Source organism: Balaenoptera ricei, chromosome 10 (genome assembly GCF_028023285.1).
Source record: "Balaenoptera ricei isolate mBalRic1 chromosome 10, mBalRic1.hap2, whole genome shotgun sequence".
Taxonomy (NCBI): domain Eukaryota; kingdom Metazoa; phylum Chordata; class Mammalia; order Artiodactyla; family Balaenopteridae; genus Balaenoptera; species Balaenoptera ricei.
The window spans coordinates 11,112,203-11,138,753 of NC_082648.1; the positions used below are offsets into that span (position 1 = coordinate 11,112,203).

At 43.9% G+C, this 26,551-nt stretch overlaps 1 protein-coding gene across 1 annotated transcript in view; it reads right to left on the minus strand.

Annotated features, from left to right (window-relative positions):
* Nucleotides 1-26,551, minus strand: part of GRIN2B (glutamate ionotropic receptor NMDA type subunit 2B) — a 412,485-nt gene that overhangs the window by 157,710 nt on the left and 228,224 nt on the right. Inside the window, exon 3 of the mRNA XM_059934495.1 lies at nt 22,909-23,507. Within this exon, the coding sequence (XP_059790478.1) occupies nt 22,909-23,507 (599 nt within the window). The remainder of the gene's footprint in view (nt 1-22,908; nt 23,508-26,551) is intronic.

Here is a 26,551-nt window from a genome sequence, read left to right on the forward strand (position 1 = left end):
AATACTCTCCTATACATATTAAGAAACAAAAACTACATCAAGTTTTTAAAAAACTCAATCTAGCACTTTGTCTTGTGGGCACTTCAATCCCTAGGAGATACTCAGAGAGCTGCAGTTTTTGGCTTCAAAGACAATTTTAAGAAAGAAAGTGGGGATAAAGGCCCTGAGAGAGGCGAAGCCAATTCACACATTCTTTGTGTATACTTCAAAATTGAGACTATTGAGAACTCCTTAATGACAGGAAAAAGTATAAACTTGGTAGGGCTCCTACAGCACCTAGCACTGGCTATGCACACAGACAATGCTCAATAAAAACTGGATATATAGATGGATGGATGGATGGATAGATGGATGGATGGATGGATGGATAAATGGATGGTGGATGGATGGATGGATGGATGGATGGACAGAATACAACTTTCTATTGACACCACTACCAACAGTCACCTGTAACTAGTGTAACTCTAGTCAGAATAACCTAATAACCTACCATGTTCTTTCCCATTAATTCTCTCTGGACTTTTTTTGCACGGAACTGATATCTACTTCTTGTCTGTTCTTTATTCAATCATTCAAAAGAAAACTCTGTCTCCCTCATCATCAAATAGTAAAACCCTCTACATACACAAGTGCCTTCTCACACAAATCAAACAACATAATACAATGGTGTTTTCATTCACTGTATTGTGTCTCCATCTGAGTAAGAGATGAAATCAGAGATGTAGTTAAAGTCTAAGACAGATGTTTTCTTTTTTCTGTCATTCATCTGGCACTAGTTATCGTGTTTCAAAACAAAAAAAGCAAAACATGCCAACAATAACCTAGCATTCGCTCCTTACCTGGGGTAGGGGAGGGGCTAATGTAAATTAGTCTCTGCAAGTCCTTTCATCTGTCATAACTCTTTGTCCCAAATAACTCATTGCCATTCCTACAGCTGCATCTGGCTGCTCAGGTCATCTTCCCCCATGTCCAAACTCCTTCTCAGAGAACTTTATTCCTTCTGTCCCTCCCGCTTTTGTGTAATTCCCTGTCTGCCCCAGATTTTGAGTGATGAAGATTTCCAAGGCCAGATAATTCTTGGGTTGGGAATAGGTGATTCATGGAGAGACAGTCTTGGAAGAGAAGGGAAGGAAGAGCATTAGAGAGGAAGCTTGGGGAGGCTGCAGAGAGGATGGTGCCAAAGGAATGACCAGAGGGAAAAAACATGGGAGAAGTACAATAGAATCTGGAGAAAAAAACTGTTTCCCACATCTCTTGCTCATTCCAGAACTTTCAGAAAAGAGGTGAAGAGATGGAGAATGGGTTTGGGGAAAGTCATCCTCTGTTCTATGACAGGATTCACTTTGTTACTGAAGGGAAATAACCGACAAGAGAAGAGAGAGACAGAAAGAAACCAGGAGTAGGGTGGGCGAGACAAAGAGGAAGACATATGGGGAGGGGGTGGAGGAGAAGGGTGAGGAGGAGAGAACACGGAATGCAACGGGAACACTGTTGGAAACAGAAAAACCGCCCCCAGAGGAAAATGCCAGCATCTCTGGGCAAAAATCTAAACTGTCATCACATGCATCTTTGCTCTCAGAAATATACACATTTTTCCCTTTCAAGATGATTCCCCACTGCGACATCAGGAGAACACTTCAAACCGAGAGACTAAGATAATTTCATTCCTGCTATCATGTAGCACTTCCAGGCCCTCCCTTGGCATTCTTCATAAATGTGCCATCACCACCCTTTAGACAAATCAGTGCTGGGAGCCCAGGGCAGGGAAGATTCAGGGGCAAGTCCTTGTCTAGATTTCATATAGATTTACCTCTTACAAAACTGGAGTGGAAGAAATCTGTCCCTCTTGGAAAAAAATGAGGAAAAGGGAATGCAATCTTGAATGTTTACACATTCTAAATACAGTTCTTCATTCAATTCTCCGTTGTTAATGTCAATAGAGCAGGGACAGTCCAATAAAACGAGTAGAATAAGACAATAATAACAAAACCAATGGCTACGTTTTTCGAGCACTTGTATCAGGTCCTCTGTACACACTTTGCATACATTCTCATTTAACTAGTATGAAGACAATAGGAAGCCTTTAGTGCTACCCATGTTTTTACAGATGAAGAAGCAAGCTCAGAGAGGTTAGGTAACGTGGCCAAGGTTGCTCAGCTGATAAGTATGGGGCCCGGATGTTGAGAGACCCTTCTGGCTTCCTATATCGTGCAAGGGCCTAAATTTTATTTTACCAACGGTCAATATTAAGCTCCTTGCCCACCAACATTTTCCTATACCTGGTAATGGAGAGAAAATGGTTGAATCCTTCCCTTCCCTTTAATTTTTTCCCTATGCTATTTACAGAATAATAAAATGAGCTCAGGGTCCTTCTACTCCACCGTCTTGGCCAGTCGGATCACCCTTTATCAGAAATTAGGCAACCGACCTGAGTAATCAAAAAACCAAATAATCAATCCCTGATCAATGGTAGTTAATGGTAAAAAAGAGGAAATAAAAGCTATGTATGGACCACATGTGCCTGCCCTCTCTACCATATTGGACACTACTGATCCCTTTTGCTTTCTTAAAGGTCATTTCTTTCGGCTTCAGTAGCCTGCCCTCTACAGAGCTGGTCACCACAGCCTCCCTCCCTGTATCCACTGGCCTGAGGCCTTTGCTGAATATTCTGCCTCGTCCTCCCACCAACTGTACTGGGTGTTCAAGGCTCAGCCCGAATCTCACTTTCCCGTTCTCTACGTACTCTTCTCCTGAAAGAGCAGATCTTTTCTCAGCTGGCCACTGACAGTTGTATCAACACTATGCTGATGAATTTCAAATCTGTAACCTCACATTCCAGACTCTATTAGCTGCAGACACTGCAAGACATGCTCACTGACATGTCCTGCCCTCAGCTCAGAATTTAACATATTTTCTGTGAAAAACAGGTTTCTACTTCAACTTTTCCATTTCCATTGATTCATCACCAGCCTTTCAATCTCAAAACCTAAAAGCCAGCTTTGACTATTTCATCTCCTGTATTATCTCTATGTAGGACATTACTAGATCCTAAAATAGCATTCTTCAAAATTCTCTTGTGATTTCTGAGGCCACCAAAATCCTGGCTCTTGTCACCTTGCATTTGGAGTAGGTCTGACTTGTCTCCCACCCTTGGGTCACTCACTACTCTTCCCCCATCCTTTCATATAGTGGTACGGGATTAATCTTCTCAACGTAACCATTTCATCAAGTCTTTCCTACAGTGACCTCTCAGGATAAAGTTAAATGACATTAATCTAGCTTTCAGGGTTTTCCATAACCTACTGGTCAGCAGTCACACTCATTCAGCCCAAAGCAGGGATTCAAAAACTAAACAGGCTGTTTCTTAAAGAGAAGATTCTGAAGCAGAAAGATACCTCAGTGGTGTCTAATTCAACTCCTTTACAGAAATATAACATGTATTAGCTAAAAGTTGATGTAATCCTACTTTTTATTGATGCATGCTCCTTACCATGCTATTTTTTTAATGAGATTTGAACAGACTAAATGACTTGATTAAGTTCACACAATTAGATGCCAATTCCCAATATGGTAACTTTCCAACTCTAGCCTTTCCAAAAAAAACAACTCTGTCCCACAGTGACCCCACGCTTATTCCCACTAGTTGTCTACAAGTCCATTCAGATGAAGTTGATCCCAATATAACCCTCACATGAACATTCAGTGTCAAGTCCAAATCTTTGTTCATGCTATCATTCCCACTTGGAGAAAGGTCACCTTCCCTGGGGCCTCTACCTTCTACATTCTTTGAAGTCTAGGTCAAGTTCCATTGCCTCCAATTCCTCCACAATGTTTCAAGGCTGCAACTTCAAGCTATGTAGATAACACTCCTTGACTGTAGCATATGAACTGTATTACCCATCTGAGGCACTTAATCATATTCTGTCTTACACATTTTTTTTTTTAACATCTTTATTGGAGTATAATTGCTTTACAATGGTGTGTTAGTTTCTGCTGTATAACAAAGTGAATCAGCTATACGTATACATATATCCCCATATCTCCTCCCTCTTGCGTCTCCCTCCCACCCTCCCTATCCCACCCCTCTAGGTTGTCACAAAGCACCGAGCTGATCTCCCTGTGCTGTGCGCTGCTTCCCACTAGCTATCTATTTTACATTTGGTAGTGTATATATGTCCACGTGTCTTACACTCTTATTCAACAATTTTGTGAATGTAGCCTTTGCTTCTTCAACTAAACTCAAGTTCTGAAGAGACTTAGAACATGTCTTTTTTGTTGTGTTGTCCTTCACACCAACTATAGCTCCTTGCACAGAGTAGACACTGCACTATTTGTTAAAAACATAGACTCTAAGAATAGAACTGAAACAAAGTCTTAAATAGATAATCCAGAGGCCCGGAGGAAATCAAATCCATAGATAATACAAAGCTTAATTTTCCAATTAGCTTAAGTTAATTAACTGATTTTCAAATATTTAATAAGTGCCTGCTCTGAGCCAATTAACGTGTCTAGTATTAAAATGCGATGGTGAGTGGAACAGACAGGCACATTGCTGCCAACAAGGAGCTAACAGTCTAGTCAGAGAAAGACACAAACATTAAATGATCACATATGTGTGTGTGTGTCTAATTTAACTAGGACTGTAGGAAAAATGGGAAAAAGTGGACAGATTTGAAATATATTTTGCTATAGAACCAGTAAAATTAGAAAATTGATTAGATGAAGCGTCTGAGGGAGAGGAAAGAATCAAAGATGACTTGCAAATTTCTGACACATGCAACCAGAAAGATAACTGTGCCATTCCTCTAAGATGAAGAAAAGCAGTGGAGGGCAAGGTTGAAGGGATTGTATCATGAAAATCCAACCTTCGGCATGCTGAACAGTTCATTAGTAGAACACTATCAAATAAGAAAAGTCAAGAAGAAGCACTTGGAGGCCCAGGTCCTGACCTTTAACCTGTTCACCTTCAGATCGTGTTTCTTAAAAAGAAAACGCTCCACCCAAAATTGGGCCTGCGAAGAGGAAAGCAGAATCATGGAGCTCAGACGGCCCAGAAATGGGTAACTAGACTGTGAATAACTGCAGGTTACTGTTCGCTGAGGCTTGAAGAATACAAAATAAATCTTTTCAATCCGAGAAAATAAAATCTGGCCCATTTATTTTTCTTTATCAAGTGAGTCAAAAGCTTAGCTGAACGGAAAACTAAGAGTAATCTGAAAAAGGACAGCTTCAGGTGTGTATACTCATGCAAAAGGCAGGCTTAACACACAGGCCCTGACTCTTCATTCCCCGCCTGGTGCTTGGTCAGCTGCTGTATAATATGTGCTAGGAATGAAGCCACGGTTCTGGATTCCAAACCTATTCAAGCTTTGATCACAGGGTTGGAAGGGAGCACAGACGTTCAATACCTCATAAAATCAAAGAATCAAAGAACCTATAACCTAATCAGAAGGCACACAGGGCTCATTTTTTTCCGAATTCTTTTCAGGCAGGCATCTCCCCAAGACATTATTTTACAGATGAGGAAACCAAAGTCTGAAAAGGTAAAATGACTTGTAACACAGCTAATGGGTAAAAAGCTGGGAACAGAAGCATGCTCTCAGCACAGTGCCCCTTTCACTCTAGAGACCACATTGCAGCGTGGTAAAAAGAGGGACAGGCCTAGAAAAGAAGTCCCTTTTGGAAAGTAATTTGAGATCAGATTCTGAGAGCAGAAATTTGCTATCTAGGGAGGATGGCTGCTAAGTATCAATTTGGCTAAAAGAAGTCCCCATCAGTCCTTCATCACGTAAGCAAAATGATCCAAATGATATTTGAAAAATATAAACCTGACGGTGGGTAAGATGATTTTTGTGATATGAAAGAAAAGGGACTCAGAACAGCATGTTATGAGCATCTGGGCACAAGGGAATGAGGGCAGTGGCTATGGAAAAGAATGACAACTTCGGGGCGCCATGCAAGAATTATGGAGTCTGACTATTACATAAAAGAAGCGAAGGGCAGCGAGGAATCATTTCCAAGTCCACGTGACTGATTAGAAGGCAGAAGGCCATGTGAGCACTCTGCACGTAAAGCCAATGTTGAAAGCTAGTCGAAAACCTACATTTTACTGCCAATGAATCAGAAAAATCACCTTCACACGTGAAGGATAGCATATTGAATTTTTAAAAAGAATAATCACTTTTTCACTCCCCATGCATGAGCCCCACCTTTCATCTTTATTGATTCATTCACACTCTCATTCAACAGCAAAAAAAATGTGTGAGTCTTCTAGGCACTGAGTCCTGGAGTGGCTACGAAAAATGAATGAGACAGTCCCAGCCTCGGGCGCTCTCAGATCTACTTTTAATTTGAACCGCTGGCACATCTAAGTGTTTGTTATAATAGCGGTGTGAAAGCAGGGCTATGGGAACACAAAGAGAGGGATGACTAATTCTGCCTGGAACTGTTAGAGAAGGCTTCATGGAGGAGGTGACACTTGAGTTAGATCTTAAGGGACAGTCATGTATCCACCAAGGGAGTTGAAAGAGGACTATTAGAGAGTACAACCCACGTGATGCCAGGAGCAGTAAAAAACTGTCATATTTAGAGAATGGCCGGTCATGTCACTGGGTGTTGCTGGATCACAAGCAGGGTATGTTGGGGCCAGGCAGGGAGTTGGAAGAGGGAGGCAGTTGAATAACATAAGCCCAATCATGAAAGTTAGACTCAGATATTCAAGGTCTTTGATGGCTTGCTGAGAAACATATCACATCCAGCAGATAAAAGGGAGCCATCAGAGACTGGTGGAAAAATTAGCTTTCTGCTCTAGATATCCAATTCTTCATTATTTGCAGCATACTGAAATCTTACGTAAATCAATGAGTCTTGGGTTGCAAATTCTTCCTCACCCCCAACTTGATTGGAGAAAGACCACTTTAGCCACTTTGAGGTCTTCAGTGGCAACGGCTCCATCCAAAAAAGCACGGACGCCAAGGTGATGGGCTTTTCATCATCCAAAGCAGCCACCAGACCTCAACGTCCTGGCAGATGCTTGCTGGGGCCATTGTCATTCTGATCAGGCCTTGTGTCTTTCTTCTTTGTAAAGGAAAGCAGAATATGTTTGAGGGATTTTGAGCACGTACCCCCTTTCAGGAGCACACACCCCTTAACTGAATTCACAAAGGCAGGGTTTTCATTTTCTCAGCAAGGCATGATGCCGCTGCATTAAACATACTGCTCCCCTGCCGTAATGCTTCTCTCTACTCGATTAGGATGGGCCAGCGCAGGCCGGACCAACGGCGAGTTCTGCGGGCTCTGTGATCATGCTCTCAGCACCCAGGCATTACAGGATCATGCCCCAGTCTCATTTATTTCTGAAACGTCTCTTCTCCCTCAGATATATCCTGTTCCTTCTTTATATCTCCTGTCAATTCCTTTTTTTATAGACATATTTCCCTGCTGCTTACTAATAACCAGAGTGACTGATTCGACAGCTGGTATGACCAAGTGTGGAGAAGTAGGATCCTTTCCCAGTGCTCAGAAGGAATGGGAGAGACAGGCATTTTTCTTTTCTTTTGGAAAAAAAATAAGCTCACAATCTGAAGCACGTGTCACTGCCAGGGCTGACAGACTTAGCATGTGTGTCCTTTACACGGGACCCAAAAGATTTTGAAGCCTGAATCAATGCTGTACTTGCTTTCTTTTCCCACTTTCCAATTTTACCTTTTCAAAAGAAACATGTCTCAGTTTTCCTGACACTGAGACACATGAACTATCATCTCCCACAGAAAAGAGGAAAAAGCACCACTCAACTCCCGGTTGTACCCTCGGCTCCTCCAGGAGAGCATATGGAGTTTCTAGGTCACCCTTTTTTTTGAAAGTTCTCCAATTTACTATTTTTTTAAAATTTTGTTTTATTGAAGTATAGTTGATTTACAGTGTTGTGTTAGTCTCTGGTGTATAGCAAAGCGATTCAGTTATATGTATATATTTTCTTTTTCATATTCTTTTCCATTATGGTTTATCACAGGATACTGAATATAGTTGCCTATGCTACACAGTAGGACCTTGTTGTTTATCCATCCTATATATAATAGTTTGCATCTGCTAATCCCAAACTCCCAAACCATCCCTCCCCCACCCCCATCCCCCTTGGCAACCACAAGTCTGTTCTCTACGTCTGTGAGTCTGTTTCTGTTTCGTAGATAGGTTCATTGGTGTCATATTTTAGATTCCGCATACAAGTGCTATCATATGGTTTTTGTCTTTCTCTGTCTGACTTACTTCACTTAGTTTGATAATTTTTAGGTCACCCTTTTGACTCAACACATAAGACAGCACAGTGGGCTGCTCTGGGGAGATTAACTCTGGTTCCACCTTTTTCTCGCTGCCTGAAGGCAAGACCAAAGAGCCAGGAGGAAGTGAAGTTGACATGAGAACAATGGCAGCAAGGAAAAGGAAACCCCTGTGCAGCACAAGAAACATTAAGCATGGCCACGGGTTCTCGGCCACTAAGTGCCACGGGTTCATGATTGTTTGAGGTTCACAGCGCAGGACAGTAGCTACACCTCCTTTTCTCTGCCCTTTACCTCCAGTGCAGAACCCAAAATTGTCTTGTGCGTCCCTGCCAAGAAATCCAGGGGAAAAAAAAAAAAAAAAAAAACCAACCTCTAAATACTTAGAAACAAACAGCTAAACACATAATCCTACTTGTAGCACCAGTCACTGGGCGCATGCAAAATAAAGATTTGACCGCATCTGCACGAGACATTCTCAGTCCAACCTGGAGGAGCCAGCTCGATATTAGAACATGCCTGGTCGAGCCCAAAAGAGGTACACACGTTGTACAGCAATTAATAAATGCTTCTCCAGAGTGATTAGTTCCTCCCTCCTCTTATGCTCTTGGTGTAGAGACACCAGAAGGCTCCGTTTAATAGCCCAGATCTGAAACCCGGAGTTTGGGGGAGCACAAGTGTTCTGCATTCATCCCCTCCTGTTCATTCAACAAAGCCCAAGTCTGATGGCCCAGGTCTGATGCTGCAAAATGCCATGGGTTCAGCCAGGCACCTTTGTGATAAACATGGGAGAGATGGCAGGGCGGGTGGAAAACAGGGGTCAAGGCCAGTGATAACAAACACCTAATAATCACCTACTTGGTAAATGTGTCTGGAGACTGTCATGGTTCTCACTCACAAATCACTAAGAGCTTTAACAACAATAATGTAGCATTTCTTTCTCTTCTTCTTCTTATTCCTTTGGACAAACATATAGTTTATGCCATGCAGAGTCTTTAATAAGACGGATGGCATCACCCAATTCTGAAGACTTCTGTCCTTCCTTCATATAATACAATTCCAAAGCTATGCCTCAGCCTAACCTGCTTACTTGCTCACAGCAGACAGAACCACCAGAATGCCACACATTATGAAACCACCTGCAAACCCACACCAGAACATTCTCAAGCCCAACGCAGTGGGCTGCCCTGAAGGAGAGCTCCCCTAGCTTCCAGGGGGAGAGCTGTAAGATCAAGATAGCCCACCACTTTTTTCTTATCTTACCTCTCACACCGTGTCTTCCTCATTCTAAACTGTTTTTCCTTTCATTCTGTGGCACTTCAGGGAACAATTCCATTAAATGTAATAACAGTGTAGTAATACAAAGAACATCATTTTCTAGTGCTAATAACTTTCATTTTCAAAACCACTTGTGTGCTCCGAAATTTAGCAAAGCCTCAATTTCTCATCAAGGCCAGCAGACATCAAATTTGAAGCTTTAAAGTTCTGTTTCTTTTGCGTTTATAATCTAAGTACAGGGGAACTGAAATGCCATTTAAAGTCAGATTTGCTTTGATGCTCATGCTGCCAGCTTTACTGACGGAGACTCATTTCTGTGCATAAAATAAACACACGGAGTACCAGCAAAAGGACCAAAAACCATATTAGGAAAGCATGGCCACCTGCAAGAGGACCACCAATGTATGTACCTGTATGTACCCCTTCCAGAATTTCCTGTATTTACCTTTTCCAGAATTTAAATTTCATAGTGCTGATAAGGATCACAATTTTTAGACTGGTCATCAGGAGAGAATTAAAGGAAAGAATTCTCCCATTAACGCCAAGTTCAAATTTGTGCAAATGCTATCATTGCCTTTCACCCTATTCTGGTCACTGGGGCCACAAAAATGGCAGCAGAGTTGAACACAGCGATTTGCAACCCTGGCTGTCTTTTAGAATGAACTTGGCAGCTTTTAATATATGTCAGTTCTCAGGCCCTCACCCTCTCCTGTCCTCCTAAATCAGAATTTTGCAGGGTGGGACCCCAGGATCTGTACACAGTTTCTTAAACCTTCCTAGGAAATTCTAACACATAGTCAGGACTGAGAAACACTGACACAGGGAACTCCAAACACGGGGAACTGAAGACAGCATGGGAGCAAGTCAGCACATCAGTACTTCCCTGAGGCTGTTAAATCAGCATCAGGTGATACATTTTAGAAGCCTCCTTTATCTGGAAAAGAAAAATGTTAACTTCTGATGATCACAGCAAACATAGTTTAACATGAATTACCTCATTCTCTGTTACTACCTCTACCCCCAGCTGCCCTGCGGCTGCTCTCGAAATATTTGTGGGATGCAGGTCTCATTCCCCCAGCAAGACCCAAGCTTCTGGACTGTTCCCCATGGTTTTGAGCACACAGTAGGTACCGAATGGTTTGTTCCTCGCAGCTGAGAGTCTGCAAAAAGCCAATCACGTGGAGAATGGTTCAGAACACACAAGTGTTCAACTTGGCTAGTCTGGGTTAATTTTGGCATCCGGGAAGGAAGTGCTTCCCTAAGGATTGAGCCGCTAGAGGCCGCTCTGAGCCAGAGCCTTGGTCAACTGTGCACCGAAGTAAAATCACATCAAAGGGAGAAGAGGGTTGCTGAGTAGACTGGGAGTCATGGCAACACCGCGGCTCCTATTTTTAAACTTGTTGGTGAGTGAGCACACAAAGTGCATGTGTATTTGTGGGGGAGGGGATTCTGATCTCTTTCAAAAGAAAATTCTTTCATGAGGTTTTGAGTTTGCAGGTGGCTAATAATCCGTGACAATGAGATCAAAGAATTCAGCTGGAATCAGCGATATTAGAACAGTTCTTTTCTCTTCTTCCACTCCACTATCTTGTTCTCTATCGGAGGACATCCTTCATGCCTTGTGTCAGAAATATCAGGACATTCTTGATACTTTTAACAAACATATTCTGAAATTCTGATCTCGGTTTCTTAGGCTCATTCTGCTAGCCTCTTAAGCAATTCACTTTGTGTTACAAGAAAAGTAAGTTCAAACCAGCAAAGGGAAAGAACTTTCTGTGGATACCCCGCCCCTCGTGAGGACAAGCAAATGTACGGTGTGTCGTCTATATGCCCAGCACCCAGCACAGGGTGCGGGACATAAGAGGGAGTCAAAATACTAGCAGTGAATGTGATACTGGGAAGTACAGAAAAGCTACCCTCCCCATGTCACGTTTCTTTCACTCCCAACAGCACTGCTTTTTTCTCTAGTCTCTGGCCAAGTATTAGCCTTAAACAAATCCAAACTTATCTGACCTCTCAAAAATGAATAGTGGCCTTGGAGGACATTTGTAAATCATGACAGAGGCCAAGGTCTTGTTTTGTTTTATTACATGCCCCTGACAGTGTTTCTCATGTGTCTGTAACCTCCAGGAGCCTTGGCGGATCTTAAACAGAAAGTCTGCTCTCACTTCAGTTCAAAGGACTTTCAGGTCCACCAAGACTACAAGTTATTGCTTTTTTATATGTGGGCTTAAAGGATTTTGGAATATATAGGACTAAGATAAGAAACAAAAAAAAAAATCATCCTTTCTAATTGAAGAGGAAGGTGTAAGAAAGATCACAGCAAGGCTGGTAAATATAGATGTGACACACTTCAGGATGGAGAGAAAAAGAAACAGACTTTGGTCTGGAACGTCCCTAACACGTGTGCAAGGGACGACTCTGTTCCTGGGCTGTTTCCGGATTTATCATGGCTTCAGGACACGAATTCAGCAGAGTGCCCAATAAAGGAAACTATTACAAAACCACCCTGTACTGCAGGTTAATGATGTGTTCATCGACATCACATTGATGCCTAACTGACTCGGCCTCCTCAGCCACCGAAGGATGGACAACGTGGGGCAAAGTACACCTGGAATCCATCAAGACTTGGGTTTGAATCCCAGCTTTACCTGTATGGAAAGTAGGCAAGTGACTGAACCTTTCTGGATCTCAGTTTCTTTCTCTGAAAAATGGAAGTAATAATGCCTCTGAAATGTACTTTTAGGATTAAATAAGGCTATATAAAACACCTGGCACACGGCAGTCACTCAGTAACCTTTAAGTAAACTTTCTAAATTGCTGAAGCTTAGTATTTTTAGGTATCAAGCTTTTTCTTGATTACAAGAAGCATTTTTAAATGGAAAATTTCAGAAAGGTATTATAGAATTTGCTGACTTCTTAAACCAAAGATAATCAATATAATTTAAGCTCTTATTGATGACCTAAAAATGACTATGATATTTTGCTCTACAGGGATGCTTTAAAGGGGGTATATGCTTTCTGGGGAGTATAAGGCTGTTTGCCCCAAATGATCTTAGACAAATGTTCCTATCAAGGTCTTTCGGTGGGTTTTTCTAATACTTTCTGCACCTTACCATTACGTTTATTTCTTAATGCTGTCAGCTCACCTACCTGATTCCCATCACGTTTGTTATTTCTAAGCTGTTGTCATCTGGTAAATCAGATAAGCAAGTATCTCCAGACACTGCGGGTTGCTTACCAAACATATGGCCTTGACTTTCTCTCTCTAGTTAAGAGAACTTTGATTTTAACTGGGCCTATTACTGCCCAGGTCAAAAACTCAATTAAACTAAACTAAATGGAACTTGCCAGCTTCCCTTGCAGCTAGCTGTGGCCATTGACTGATTTCTGACCAATGGGCTATAAGCAAAGTATGGGACTTCACGGTAATCTCCGTGAAAGGGAAAGAGCCTGCCCTCCTTCCTTTCTACCTTCAATCTGCTGCTTGAAACTGGAGTTCTGCAGGCATCCTGGGCATGAGGATGAAGGCCATACCCTATAAACAGAAGAGTAGAAAGCTAGCAGGAGTCTGAGGCCTGATGATCAGGCAGCTACCATACCAGCTCTGGACAAACCACCTAAATATGCTCACATATCTTGTTTAAACTGGGTTACTGACACTCCATGCCACATCTAATCCAACTGTCCCACAAGTGTCTTAGACGTATGTATAATATTAGAGTAAATGAACTCTGAGATAAAATAAGCCACATTCATTTTAGGGCAAGAATTTTGTGTCAGTGATTTTAGCTCAAAGCCCTTTCCTACTTTCTTTGTGGTTCAACATCATACTGCTGAATATGTGACCCCTCCTCTCCCAGGTAAAAGCGGTAAGTCTATGTGTGAACACACGTAAGCTATGGAAACAGAGCAATGAGAGTAATGGCCCTGCGTAGCCTGTGGGGGACATACACACATACACACACACACCTGGCTTTTCTTCTACGTAGTCAAAATGAGAGAAATTTGACATATTATTAAAATCTATGTAATAATGGACTATATTATAATGACATTCTATCGTGTTATTTTTGCCTAAACAAAAGTTCCTGATAGATTTTTGTTCAAGGACCAAAAAAAAAGTAGGTAGGAGTGTCTGGAAATGCTGCTGGGAAAATGAAAAGAAAGTAAGTATCTGAGTTTTCTCTGTTGATCTCCACCGTCAATCTATGCAGTGAGTAGACAAAGCGCTCACAGGTTTGTTGTAATGATCTGGTGAGATGATGTGCATGAAGATTCCTTGTATGAAGATCGTCACTTTTATTGTCATCATTATTAGCCATGATCATGAATGACCTGAAGGTTCTGATCATCTGGTTTGATGTCAAACACTAAATGTACTTTGACACACAACCTCATGTGGACTCCATGTGTGATCTCTTTCAGGGAATGGTGAAAAGGACCACTTAGCACGAATATGATATTGTCACAGTGCGGCTTCCATGGCTATTTCTGCTGCTTTGTCAGGGAAGATCTTTCCTTCAGAAAAAGAAGACATTTATGGGTTTCTTAAAATTATATAGACCTACTTGCTTACTAAGTTTATCTCCTTTGCCCGAACAGTAAATGTGCTACGGTTACTTAGCAACCATCCTTACAGCCATAGAGATTTTAAAAACGAAATCAGAGTGGATGGAAAAGACCTTGTTGATATTCACCAGCGCTAACTGCAGGCAAACCATTTTAAAGGATTCTTCCCAGCTTCTGTCCCATCCGCAGCCCTTCGCATGCCATCAGCGAAATGGTCTCAGTGATAGGAAGAAGTGGGGAGATGTCCTATGTGAAAGTATTTTCACCCAGTTCTTTGAATAATTCTTTATCCACTTGACAGATGCCAATGCACATACAAATATCCGTGCTGTCTGGATGTCTAATACACGTGCACTTGGATGTGCGTGTGTGTGCACGCAAGAATTCCACACGGTCATGTATGACCACAGAAAGTGAAAGGCAGGAGCGCCTTTAAAGCTTGTACAGGAAAGCTGGTGAGGAGAAGAGAGGGGCAGCAAGAGATCAATGAAGAGAACACCCTACGGAGAAAGAGATAGGGAAGAACAAAGAAGGAAAGGTGAGGGGCGGTGTGAAGCGGCCATGAATGAGGGAAAGTAAAGCCAGAGCAGCGAGGGAGGCGGTCAGCAGCCCCCGGCCGCCTGCTGCTGCTGGCAGCCGAACAAGAGGGAACAGATTCTAGCAGCAGGGGCTCTAATCTGTCAGCAGCAGTCCCTTCATGTGTGACCAGCCGGCCCAGCTTGGGGACTGGTGCCAGTCTGCGCACGCTGACCCTGCCGGGCCCTCCCGGAAGAGAAAGAGCCGCTGATGAAACCCTGAAGGTCCAGGGAGGGCTCCCCGACCCCAGCTCCCGCCGCTGCCCTCCTCCTCCCCTCTGCGCGCCCCTGTCTGCAGCGCTGGGTCAGATCCCTCAGCAGCTCCTTCCGAAGGTCAGTCATGCGGAACACCCTGCTTCCTCCCTCTCCTTAATGGCCACATCAGGTCCTGGAGGGTTCTTTCCAGGAGATGACCATCTACCCATCCATGACAGCTCCATTGGAGAGGAAAGAGAGAAAGGCTCAAACCATCATTTATTTAAAATGTGCGAGGTCTTATATAGACGCAAAAGCCACAGAGCCATTTCTGCTCTCAAGAAGCTTGGGTTTGTTAAGCTGACCTTGGCCGGCTGTGGTCGAGCCTTCGCTCAGCCATCCAGCCCGTGTCTGTAACCATAAATGACAGCACTCGCGCTTTCTGGCAACTCGCCCCCATCCTTACCGCCACTCAGCCAGCCTTTATCCTCTGGTGGGAAGAGAGAGCAGATGGAGAAATAACTCCCACTCAATTCCTAAATAACACCAGCTTCAATTCCCATTAACTGTGAATTTGCACCCTCGTCTGGGTAAGAAGCAAGGGAGCACGGATCACGGGGACATTGCCAGACCGAGGCAGAGGTTAACAGGGGAGCCCTGGCCGCCTGGCAGCCCCTCTGAGGCCGTGGGCAGGCAGCGGGGAGGCGGCGTGCTCTCTGCAGAATGCTCCTCCTGCCGGCGGGACACCTGGCTTCTGCCCCCGCCCTGCCTCTGAGAGACGAGGGACCACTCTGAGATTCTGTTCTCACATATGCAAAATCCATTCACCATCCTACCTACCCTCTATCCCGTGAGAATACGTAACTTGAAAGGGTTGGATGAGATGAGCACCGAGGCCTCTCCCAGCAGCGGTGCTCTGATTTGAAGCCAAGGTTTCTTTAAAGCTTGATTACTATGCAGCAGGGTGAGGGGCTGAAATCCAGGTCCCCGAAGCAGATCCAGGCCAGATCCTGGCATCACACTGCCCGAGCGTGGGTCTCGGGTTTCTTAAAAACATATAAAATGGGGATAATGATTCCTGCCTTCATTCATGCTTTTATCGGACAAATATTTATCAAGTACCTACAATGTATCGGACACTGTGCTAGAAACACAGAGATTAAAAAAAAAATCCTGCTCTCCTGGAGCTTAAATTCAATGAGGAGAGTGAGACAACAGAATATTTTAAAAGAAAATATACACAGTATGTCCGATAAGTGCTACAGAGAGAAATAAAGCAGGAGATGAGGATAGGGAGCTTGGGAGGATGGGAAGGACAAACTGCCATTAAAAGGGTGATCAGAAAACGTCTCCTGAGGACATCTGCGTGGAACAGGATTTTTGTGAGGATCCAGTTAGATAACTGTACAATGCCGGGTGTGCAGGAAGTATTCAGAAAAGCAACCAACACTGGAGTTATTAACTTTGCCAGCCCGGCTGACAATGGGGCTGCTTTTGAGCATCTACCTATGACCCTCTTCTTAACCCTGACCATCGTCACCAACCCACATGCTTTCTGAGACAGAAAGTCTGCTCTCAGAATGAGCCTGTCTGCTTTCTCCGCGGAGAGCCACTGCCCTGCTCTGCTCTCATTTCCTTCCTCTTCAAGACCATCTTATTCCTTCCCATGGATACTGGACCACCTGTGTCTTCTTGCCCAGCACAGATGGGCATCCTGCCCCCGCTCAAAATTGTCCTCGGTGAAATGGAATTCTTTTCCCACTCACTCCCCCTCTGTATCTCCTGCCCTCTCCTCCAAATTGTAAATAGTTTTTAAAAGAAGGAGGAAAAAGAGTGGGGAGGAGGAAAATGAAAGAGAAGAAAGAAACACCAAATATGTCATTGGTAAGTTTTAAATTTTGCAAGTCAGCTCTAGAATTAAGTAGTGATTAAGGAAAGAATCATGTAGGGGTCTCAGTGTTAAACAGTGGAGAAGGCTCTTCACAGGTTTGCATTTAAGGGAAAGAAGCAAAATCACTTGCTGAAATGACCATCTATATATGTGACATGAGGAAGGTGAAAGACTACAAAAAAACAGAAGAGCTTGAATAATCCTCACATTCAGCCATTCCTCCATGAACAGTTAAAGCTTGCTTCGCCTGAATTACAATCAGCAGTGAATATACCTTTCAGGATAGTTATTAGATTCTTCAGTTATTTTCCCGAATTTATATTTCCTGCTACACCACTGAGCAGATAAAGCCTGTCTCTATATACGTAGGTTGTGTCTTGCTTTACTGAACATTTCACATGAAAAATGGGAATTTCCTTAGATTCTAGTAGATTTCTTTAATCAGGTAAAGGCCACCATGCTTAACACTCCACTTATAGCTAGCTATGCGTTCACGGAAACTTTTGACTGGTTCACATGTAAATTATATTAAGTCAACCTATAATACATGTTTGCCTTACCGTAAATCTACCTGTGCTTGGCACTCCACGAATATTTAACAACAGCTAAGAGATAGGTAATGACCAAGCCAATCTTGCCCATGGTGTCTAAAAAACTAATGGACTCAATTCCTCGTTTATCTCTTAACCTCTCAGCACTTTCCAGGCCAAGAGTCAAGGAGGCATCCCATGGGAACAATCCCGCTAATACAATGGTTTCAAGGATGTGGCATCTGCCTCAAGGTTAAAGGAAGACCGTGTTCATCACAGCTCTTTTAATAAGAACCTAACAAAGCACCTTTCTTCACGTCGGTTATCCCCATCTCTCAAAGGCTGGGCCAGAGGAGGATTCTGGCCTTTTGAGATGGTGACTTTCACGGGGAAGGAAGAATTGGGGGGTGGCAGGGGATAGTGCAAAGCAACTGTTGAGTAGGAAACCTGAGGACACCAGGGGAAAATAATTAGGCAAGATTCATAAGAGGTTTGCTATGTTGAGATCCAGCCATCTCAAAGAACAACTGCTCTTTCTACAAGTCCCCAAAGTTGCCATGTATGAAGAGTAGGACCACTGGGTCCCCAGGACAGAAAGAGAGTCCAGAGGTGAGTGGCAGGCATGCCACCAGCTACGTGAGAGAAACGCACTGGCCAAGTGCGGGAGGCACACTGAGAAGGAAACTCACCGTCAACTGCTCCTCCAGGGAAGTGATAAAGGAAAAATACAGACATGGGCCTATTAGCAGCTACCAATTCTTCTCTAGCTCAGAGGGATAAGGAAGAGTTTAGACAACTGGTCTGATCACTTTCTAAACACTTTCAGATCATCTGGTACCAAAAGATTTTCAGAATTTTCTCAGGAACTAAGAAGATCTTTCACTTCGAGAATGCATGGCATAAGAAATTCTCCAACTCTTTCAACCAAATAAAGTTCCCAGTTGGAATAAAATGCTCTCAGCACGTCTTGGTATAAGGGCTCTGTACTACATTTACTAATAAGGCATAAATGAATGCTAATGAATGCTAATAATGAAAATTAATTCTTATGGTACAAAGTAGAATGGTCATATTTAGCAAAAAAAAAAAAAAAAATTTCAGGAGCCCTGTAACATTTGAATTTCAGATAAACAACAAATCCTCTTTTAATATCAGTATGTCCCATGCAATATTTGGGGCACACTTATGCTAAAAAAAAATTTGTCATTTATCTGAAATTCAAATTTAACTGGGTTCCTGTATTTTTCTTGCAGCCCTGGTAAAAAGCCTTATCCAGCAGCCTATAGCCTATCTGGAGACAGTCGCCAAGTCTATAGTGGGCCAAGCTTCCAAGAGCTAAGAAGTTATCAGTAAGGAATCTGGATTGATACGTGATAAATAGCATTCATTTGACAGTGAACGAAATAGTTCATTTTAAGGATCCTCTCTGAGGATGTTGTTTTTCCTTCCATAACTAACAAGTAAATCACTTCAAATATGTGTCTCTCTTTAGGACTCAGGGATATCAATAGAATCTCCTGTCTGTGATCCCTAAATCTAGACTTAGGAACTTCCCTCACGTGGAAAGGAAGCCACAGTCTGGTCAGGTAGGAATGAGGGATTTCCCTCCCCTTGCAATGCTTCTGGGGACGGACGACAGGGCCTGTGAATGCTACTGGGTTTTCAGAAGGTGAGACCAGAAGACGTTTCCCGACTCTGTATTTCCGGCGCCATCCCTGGCTGGGTCACCCCCAGATACGTCCTGCGGAGCCTTCCTGGGGGTGCTGCCGGGAGATGAGCATCAGGCCAAAGGCAACAGTTAAGCGTTTGCAACAATTTTATCTGCAAGATTTCCTGCTGTGGCTAAATGCTGTGGCTGCTTGGTTTGTTATTTAAAAGAGTGACCCTAGTGAGACCAGAGCTCTGAAGGAGGGGCTGAATTCAGACCAGGGGAAGGAGGAGGAGCGCTGACTGAGGATGCCTAATTGAATCCCACTGATGAGTTGAATGCTGTGCTTCTTAGAGTCCCTGATAATCAACCCCAACCCTTCCTGGGTCCTGATAGAAAAACATATTAAAATACTAAGAGAGGCTAGGAATTGGATTCTAGAACCATGGGAAGCTGCGTTTGGGAGGAGGGGAAGGAAAAGACAATGGAGAAGAGTGAGGGATGCAGGTCCATGGACAAGGGGAGATAGCCCAGAGAAGATGTCCAGCAGGCAGTCAGATACAGAAGCCCGGAAGATTCAGGGAACTGGGGCAGAAGAGAAGGTTCATAGAGGAAATAGCTTGGTGGAGAAACGCGCTGGTAAGTCTGGTGAGACCTTTACACAGTGTACTTGGGAAACTGAGGGAAGGTGCACTCTCTCTCTGCTCTGCCCTGGTACTGGGGGAATGTATGAATAATCTGTGCTGCGCCATCCTGTTCCTTTTAGGACTGCTGCACTTGAGAAGATGGAGGGGTGGGCGTTTGCGGTTCTCTTGACAATAAGCTCTAAGCAAGGGGTACAGAGGACTGAGGAGAGCCACCCTCCTGAGGGGCCGCAAGAGACGGCGACCAAGGTTAAAACCAATTGTGGTTTCAAAGATACAGTGGTTAGAGACCAGGCTTCCGAGATAACATTTACAGTCTAATGTAAAGTAAGCCAAATGGGAGATACTATCTTCAGATAGCTGCTTACCCAGAGGAAGTTTTAAGGTAAAAGCAGCCATTCCTGAACCATATGTATGGACCCTAACGTAATACCCACTTGATTTCCTTGTGTTGCTCGGCAGATGTTTTCTGTTCGTTCATCTTGGTTTCAATGAACAAATATTTGGGAAAATAAACTGCATTAGGGAGAAAACATGAATGTACAGAACCGAATCTATAGTAAGTTTTTAAAGGAGGTGCCCCTTGTCTTGCAAAGAGGAGCAGAACAAAGACACTCCTGTAGAGCAGGAAGGCACCGGGCAGCTCAGCGACTCGGAGGACGTCATTCATTTGCTCCAGGTGTCTTCCCTGGTGCCGCAAGAATGAGGAAGACAGAAGGGTCCCTGCTTTCAGAGAACCTACAGGGAGGAGAGATAATAAAGCACAGAACGACGATCGTCTTTAGTGGAAAGGCACAGGAGGCAGGGAAGGTGTGTGACCGCGTGATATTCGGCCAGGGCTCAGCTTCCAGGGGAAGGGATGCCAAGACTGAACCTGAGGGATGAAGAGAAGGAGGCGGGGAAGGGGCACGTGCACCTGTGTGTGGCTGGGCAGGGGCGCCTGGGGGGCACATTCAAGGCAGCAGTAGGAGCTGGAAGGGAGAGAGGACACGGGAAGTTCAGTGTGGCAGGAAGGCGGTGTTGAAGGGACCAGTGGCAGGAAACAATTTTGGAAAGCTAGGAAGGCTCATGCCGTGGAAGACTCCATAAACCATATTAAGGAGATGGGACTTTATTATCGGAGCAATGAAAAGCCACTGAAAGGTATTAAGCAAGAAAGTGATGAAATCACATTTTCATTTTAGATCACTCCGGCTGCAAAGGAGATTGAAAAGAAGAACTGGAGGCCAGAAGAGATTTAAGAGGCCCTGCAGCAATGCGAGTAGGAAGAGGTGGACTCGGCGATGGCACAGGGATGAAAATAAGTGAAAGCTCTCCAGGGAAAATCCACAGACAAGGCCGTGATTGGCTATGAGGTGTCAGGGCTATGGCATCAAGGACACCTTGGACATTTGTACTTTAGGAAACTGGGTAACAGGATGTACCCTTTATAAGTGGTGCCAATTTGGCTAGAAGAGGGTGGGAGGGTTGATGGGAGAGGAGACAGCTGTGCAGCCTTGGATATGGTATGTTCTAGGGCCCATGGCATCCAAAGGAACAGATGTGGTCATACAGAGACAGACGTGGGGCTCAAGGGAGAAGTCTCAGCCAGCGATGTCACAGTTTGGGGGAACTTACAGACGTTGATTGTATTCTTGGCAATGGAGGAGAAAAGAAGAGAGTCTAGGGACTTCCCTGGTGGTCCAGTGGTTAGGGCTCTGAGCTTTCACTGCCGAGGGCACGGGTTCTATCCCTGGACGGGGAACTAAGATCCCACAAGCCGCAATGCACAGCCAAAAACAGAAAGAAAAAAGGCAAGAAGGTATAGGACAGACCCCCTGAGAAGCACCAATATTTAAGAGGTATGTAAAGGAAGAAGCATGCTGGGGAGGCTGAGACAGAATTGCCAGGGAGGCAAGAAGAAAACCAGGATGGTCTGTACCAACATGTAGGGATAACTAGGGACGGCAGAGAAAGCAGAGAGTTCAAGGTGGGGGAGTATCAGGACTGGACCACAGATGCAGCCACAGAAAAACGACTTGTAGTGTCAACTCTGAATTAGGAGCTTAGTCAAGAGGCTACAGAGTCCAAGTCCCTTCCAGAAGTTCAATAAGTATAAGTCAGCACACGTTCAACCTCCTCTAAATGTCTTTCAACCTCCCTGCAGTACACTTCCTAATATTTTATTTCTTAAGCTGGGTGGTGGGTACCTGAGCATGGATTAAGTTTTTCTGAATATCTTTCTATATGTCTGATATAGTTCATAATAAAGGTGAAATGGATACCCAAAATACATTATTGAGTGAAAGGAAGTCAGGTTATTGAACAGCACGTCTGGTTATGTTTCCATTTACGTAAAACTGTAGATTTATCTCCACACAGGTATACATGCACCGGGAGATAGCTAGAAAGACAGTCATTAATTATTTCAGTAATGACCGTTTTGGCTAGTCAGATTTAAGGTCATTTTTACTTTTTTTTTTTTTTTTTTGAGCTCTTCTATATTGTTTGAGTTTTTACAGTGTACGCATGTAGCGGTTTTATACAAATAACAAAACCACAAAAGCACAGTATAGAATTTTCTACCCCACTTGGTCACACAATGGCCCCTAAGAGGCTGTGCTGCCATCGTAGCTGGATTCTGAGGTGAGGTCAGGGGAGCAGGATTCCTCCCACACCTTCTTCCCATTCAATAAGCCAGACCAACAGCAACCAGAAAAGTTGCCTCCACACCAGCACTTAATCTCAAAGGCAGAGAAAGGAGAAGCAAAGGCAGATTAAAAACCAAGGGACAAATCCTCTTCATGTGCCTACAGACCCATGTACCCTATTCCCCATTCCCTCTCTGTACAGCAGTGTCCCAAAGGTAAGGGGGCTGGTCCTCCTTCATTTCTATGCCTGTCTCATCTTTCATAGTGATCAGGTGTGTAGTGATCAGAGAGACCTGGGTTCAACTCCAAACTGAACCTCTTACTTTCAGCGTGACTTCGGACAAGCCTATTCTCTTGTATTGTAAAATGAAACAATTTTTAAAAGCGGCCTAATAAGAGTTGTTGCCTTGAGGGTTAAATGAGGTCGAACACACAAAACGCTTAGAGTAAGACCTGGCACATGGGGAGTGGTCAAGAAGGGGGAGATGTTTTGCATTTCTTAGAACAAGAACACAGCACAGCGAGCTTTGGATCTGGATCTCCCACCGTCACGAACGATCACCATCCCAGTGACCCGTCTTCAACCTCAGACATCTTGAACTGCTCCTCCCACAGTTTCTGAACATCCAACCCAGTCTCGGAAGCTCTCCTCTGACCTCCCACACTCACCTGTTCAGCATATTGGACTGGTAGATTCTCTTCTCGTGGGTGTTGTAACAGCTGCTCTTGGGCTCAGGGATGAAGCTGTGTTCGGACAGCATGTCGGAAGCAGCGGTGGTGATGATGGCGATTCCATCCCTCACTCGGGCAGGGAGGCCATAGTCCCATTCATCATAGGACACAGAGATAAGCCCGGTGGGGAACTCCGAGGGCACTGTGTCTGTGTCCCCTGCCACCAGACTAGGCACAATCCACGTGTAGCCGTAGCCAGTCAGCCCTACTGAGTTAGCCACTTCAAAGATGTAGGTGGCTTCTTCCTTAGTACAATAAAGAAGAATGATGGGGCTTTGAAGTTTCTTGAGCTGGTTCTGGATCTTAGAATCTCCATCATCCAGGGACATGTCCAGCAGGAGGACTTCCTCTAACTCCCAGCCCACGAAGCTGTTCTCGATGGTGCTGCGAATCTTGTTTACAAAGTCCTGGTAGCCAGGGAAGTAGGTGGTGACGATAGAGAAGATGTACCAGTCATACTCTTCCATGATATTGAGCATCACGGAAGCTTGTTGTTCAATCGATGGGCCAAACTGGAAGAACATTGACGATTCATCCTAAAGTAGTAAACACAAAGAAAGAAAAAGAGAGAGAAAAATCAAAACGAAGATGGTGAGGGAGAGTCTGGACCATCTGGATACAAAGGTTTGTGTTCATTATTTACTTTTGCCACATAATGCCTTTAAAATTGGATATGTTTAAATTGCAAACATTTATAATACTTCCCTTCCTAAAACCCTCCTCTTGAGAAAATCGACATGGGTCTATACTCTTCTTGTCTGAAATCCTTGGGGCTACTGCAGAGCCTCAGGCAGCTTCCTAAAATCAAATATGTTAGTATTTCTAGAGCAAAACATGTGAAGAGTCACATAAAGTGGGATAAAGACGGTAAACGGCCTCATGTCAGTTCAGGTCAGGTTTTGCTGTCAAATGAGTTACATAAACACAAACACACACTTTCCATTTTTTGAGCCTTTCGGATTCATCAATTGGGGATATGTATTATTCAATCGGAGTGAATAATCCAAAATGCCATCAATCTGCCCTTAAATCTACCTCTAGTCGCCCAGCAGGTGGGTGGTACTCAGGTATGGCTAGCAGGGAAGCACGCTGTAATACAAGATTTTCTATAAAGACATAATTGTTAGGTGAAATGCACATGGAATTTTCTCTCTGTCTTCTACTCTGATAATGAGGTATGTAGGTGGAGTAATGCACAAGTAGTACGTGTCAGCTGCAAGTTAGAATGACTTGTCTTCAAGGTCATTTATGATTAAGCTTTATATGAGAACAACATAGAAAGGATTGTTCTTTCTCTTACCTATATAATGCCACGGGTCTCCGTCTGACCTGTGTATTACACACAGCCCTCTGTCAATTCTAAGCATCTTATGTTTTCTCCCACCTCTTGAGGGAGAAGCTATTTTAAATTTCTCCCATTTTAAGCTGTATTTCACCTGTTGTTTGGAGATGTCAGGCCCTGCATTTTATCTCGATCTTACAGCTAGAAGAATCTGAAACCACACAATGAAGACCCTCTCAGCCTTGGCCTTCTCTTTCAGTCCGTTTTCCCCTGACCTCCTCCTGGGTAATGACATCTCTTTTCTTGGTCAGTGGCCCCTATCTCCTATCTGATGGTTCATCTCCATTTTATAACAATCCAAGCTAACAAAATTGTGTCTTTAATTCAAAGGGGCAGTTCTTTTTTATCCCCCAAACTAGAGCTTCAAAGTACGGTTACAAGAGGTCAGGCTTTTAAACAAAATGATGCAGTGATTTCTTAGTTCAGGAACACATTGTTGTACAGCTGAGAAACGGCTGAGTATTTTTTGGGCACCCACTACTGAAAAAAAAAAGCAGGCTGGGAACTATCCAGCTGGTGTCCAGAGACCCTGATTCGGCAACGAAAGCTGCCAGCCCCTTGAGGCCCTGCCAGAGCTGTGTGTGCTTCACGTGGCTTGAACTCTTCACGTTCCCCGCAAGCGATCCAGAATGAAACAGTAGCTGCCTAGTCGTTTAGGGGCAATTCTTTCTGCTAAGGGTTAAATGGTGCGTATAATGGCTCCCTCCCCTGGCTTAAATATACAGTCAAGGAAGAGCCTGGTAGGACAATGGAATTCAGAGAAGTAGAGAGGGTGGGGCATCAAGAATGGGTGGGGAGGGAATGGAAATGAATGCAGGAGAGAACAATGATTTCGTATGTGGCCAGCCCCTGCTCCTGGTCTTCTACTTCAATGCCACTATGTACCGCTCTTCAGGTGAAGCTGACCTTGTCCTTCGGTCATAGGATATAGTGGGAATCCAGGACAACAAGGCTTAATTACGACAAGACTTGTCAGGGGCCCACAGAGAACCACCACAACAGGAAAGGAAGGCCCTGTGACAGAACAACTCACCCAGAATGGTTATCACTTTAAAGAGACAGCCATTTGTCTTCCTTGTTACTTCCAGCTAAGTTAGGGGATTTGGGGGATTCTCAAATGAGACGTATTATCACTTGAGTTTTCACCAGCCCAGTGGACATAACAAAGTGACAAAAGCTAAATGTACCTTAAAATGCACAGGCTTAGGATGAGAGGGATCCCCATTGCAAACAAAGTAAGACTACCCATTCTATGATAAATGAACATATCACAAGGAGGTCCTTGAATACCCACAAAGCTCCATCTACAGTGAAACCACAGCTGGTTCAAATACACAGCTAGAGATAGCCTTGAAAGAAAACCCATGGTGGGGTGTGGGGGGCGGGACGGTCCTTAGTAAATGAGCCCATGCTAATGAGATTGAATTTAAAAGAAAACCAATCTACTGTATACCAACCTGACCCTCTCCTCTCAGTCTTCTCTTAAAACTCTCTCACAATTATCAATGAGCTCTTAAAGAAACCGCCAGCTACTATGTGAAGAAAGCCAATATACGGTGAAAGTAAGAACAGAGAAAAATTAATATGGCTCCGTCTAACCCTCACCACATCCCCGTCTAACCTTCTAATTCTCGCTTCCTCCACAATCACCCTTTTTCTGGTTCCTCTGCTCCCATCAATGCCCAGTTCAACCATCTTATCTTGCCAATCCTGCATTAAATAAGGATGCCTTACACGGCCATTTTATCTGTGGCACCAAGAGGAGGTTAATGAAACCAAACAGGAATCAAGAGACAAAGTCATAGCTTGGGCAAATGTCTCCCGGTATAATGAGTGGTCCAGCGTTAGTAATTTAGCTGACACATCAGTCTGGTGTATGGTAATCGGGAATGGAACAGCTCTTTTTCAACAAAGCTTTGGGCTAACTGAAAGTTGTAAGCAGTGACAGGCTTTGCAAATTATGGTCACAGCCACAGATGAAAGAGCAATCTTCATGTGTGCGTGGAGTGGAAAGGACTGCTGGCCAAGCATCCATCTTTACAGACCCCCAGCATGCATGTGATCACCACAAGAAGTAGCATCTTCTAGGATGAAGGACAGGGACATAACTCAGCTCACTACGCTTCCACACTTACGTCTTTATTCTCCTAATGTCATTACAGAATGTTACGTGCAGGGGTCCTCGGAGGGTCCTCCTCCTCCTCGGGAAGATTCCCAGTCAAATTTATTGCGTGAATG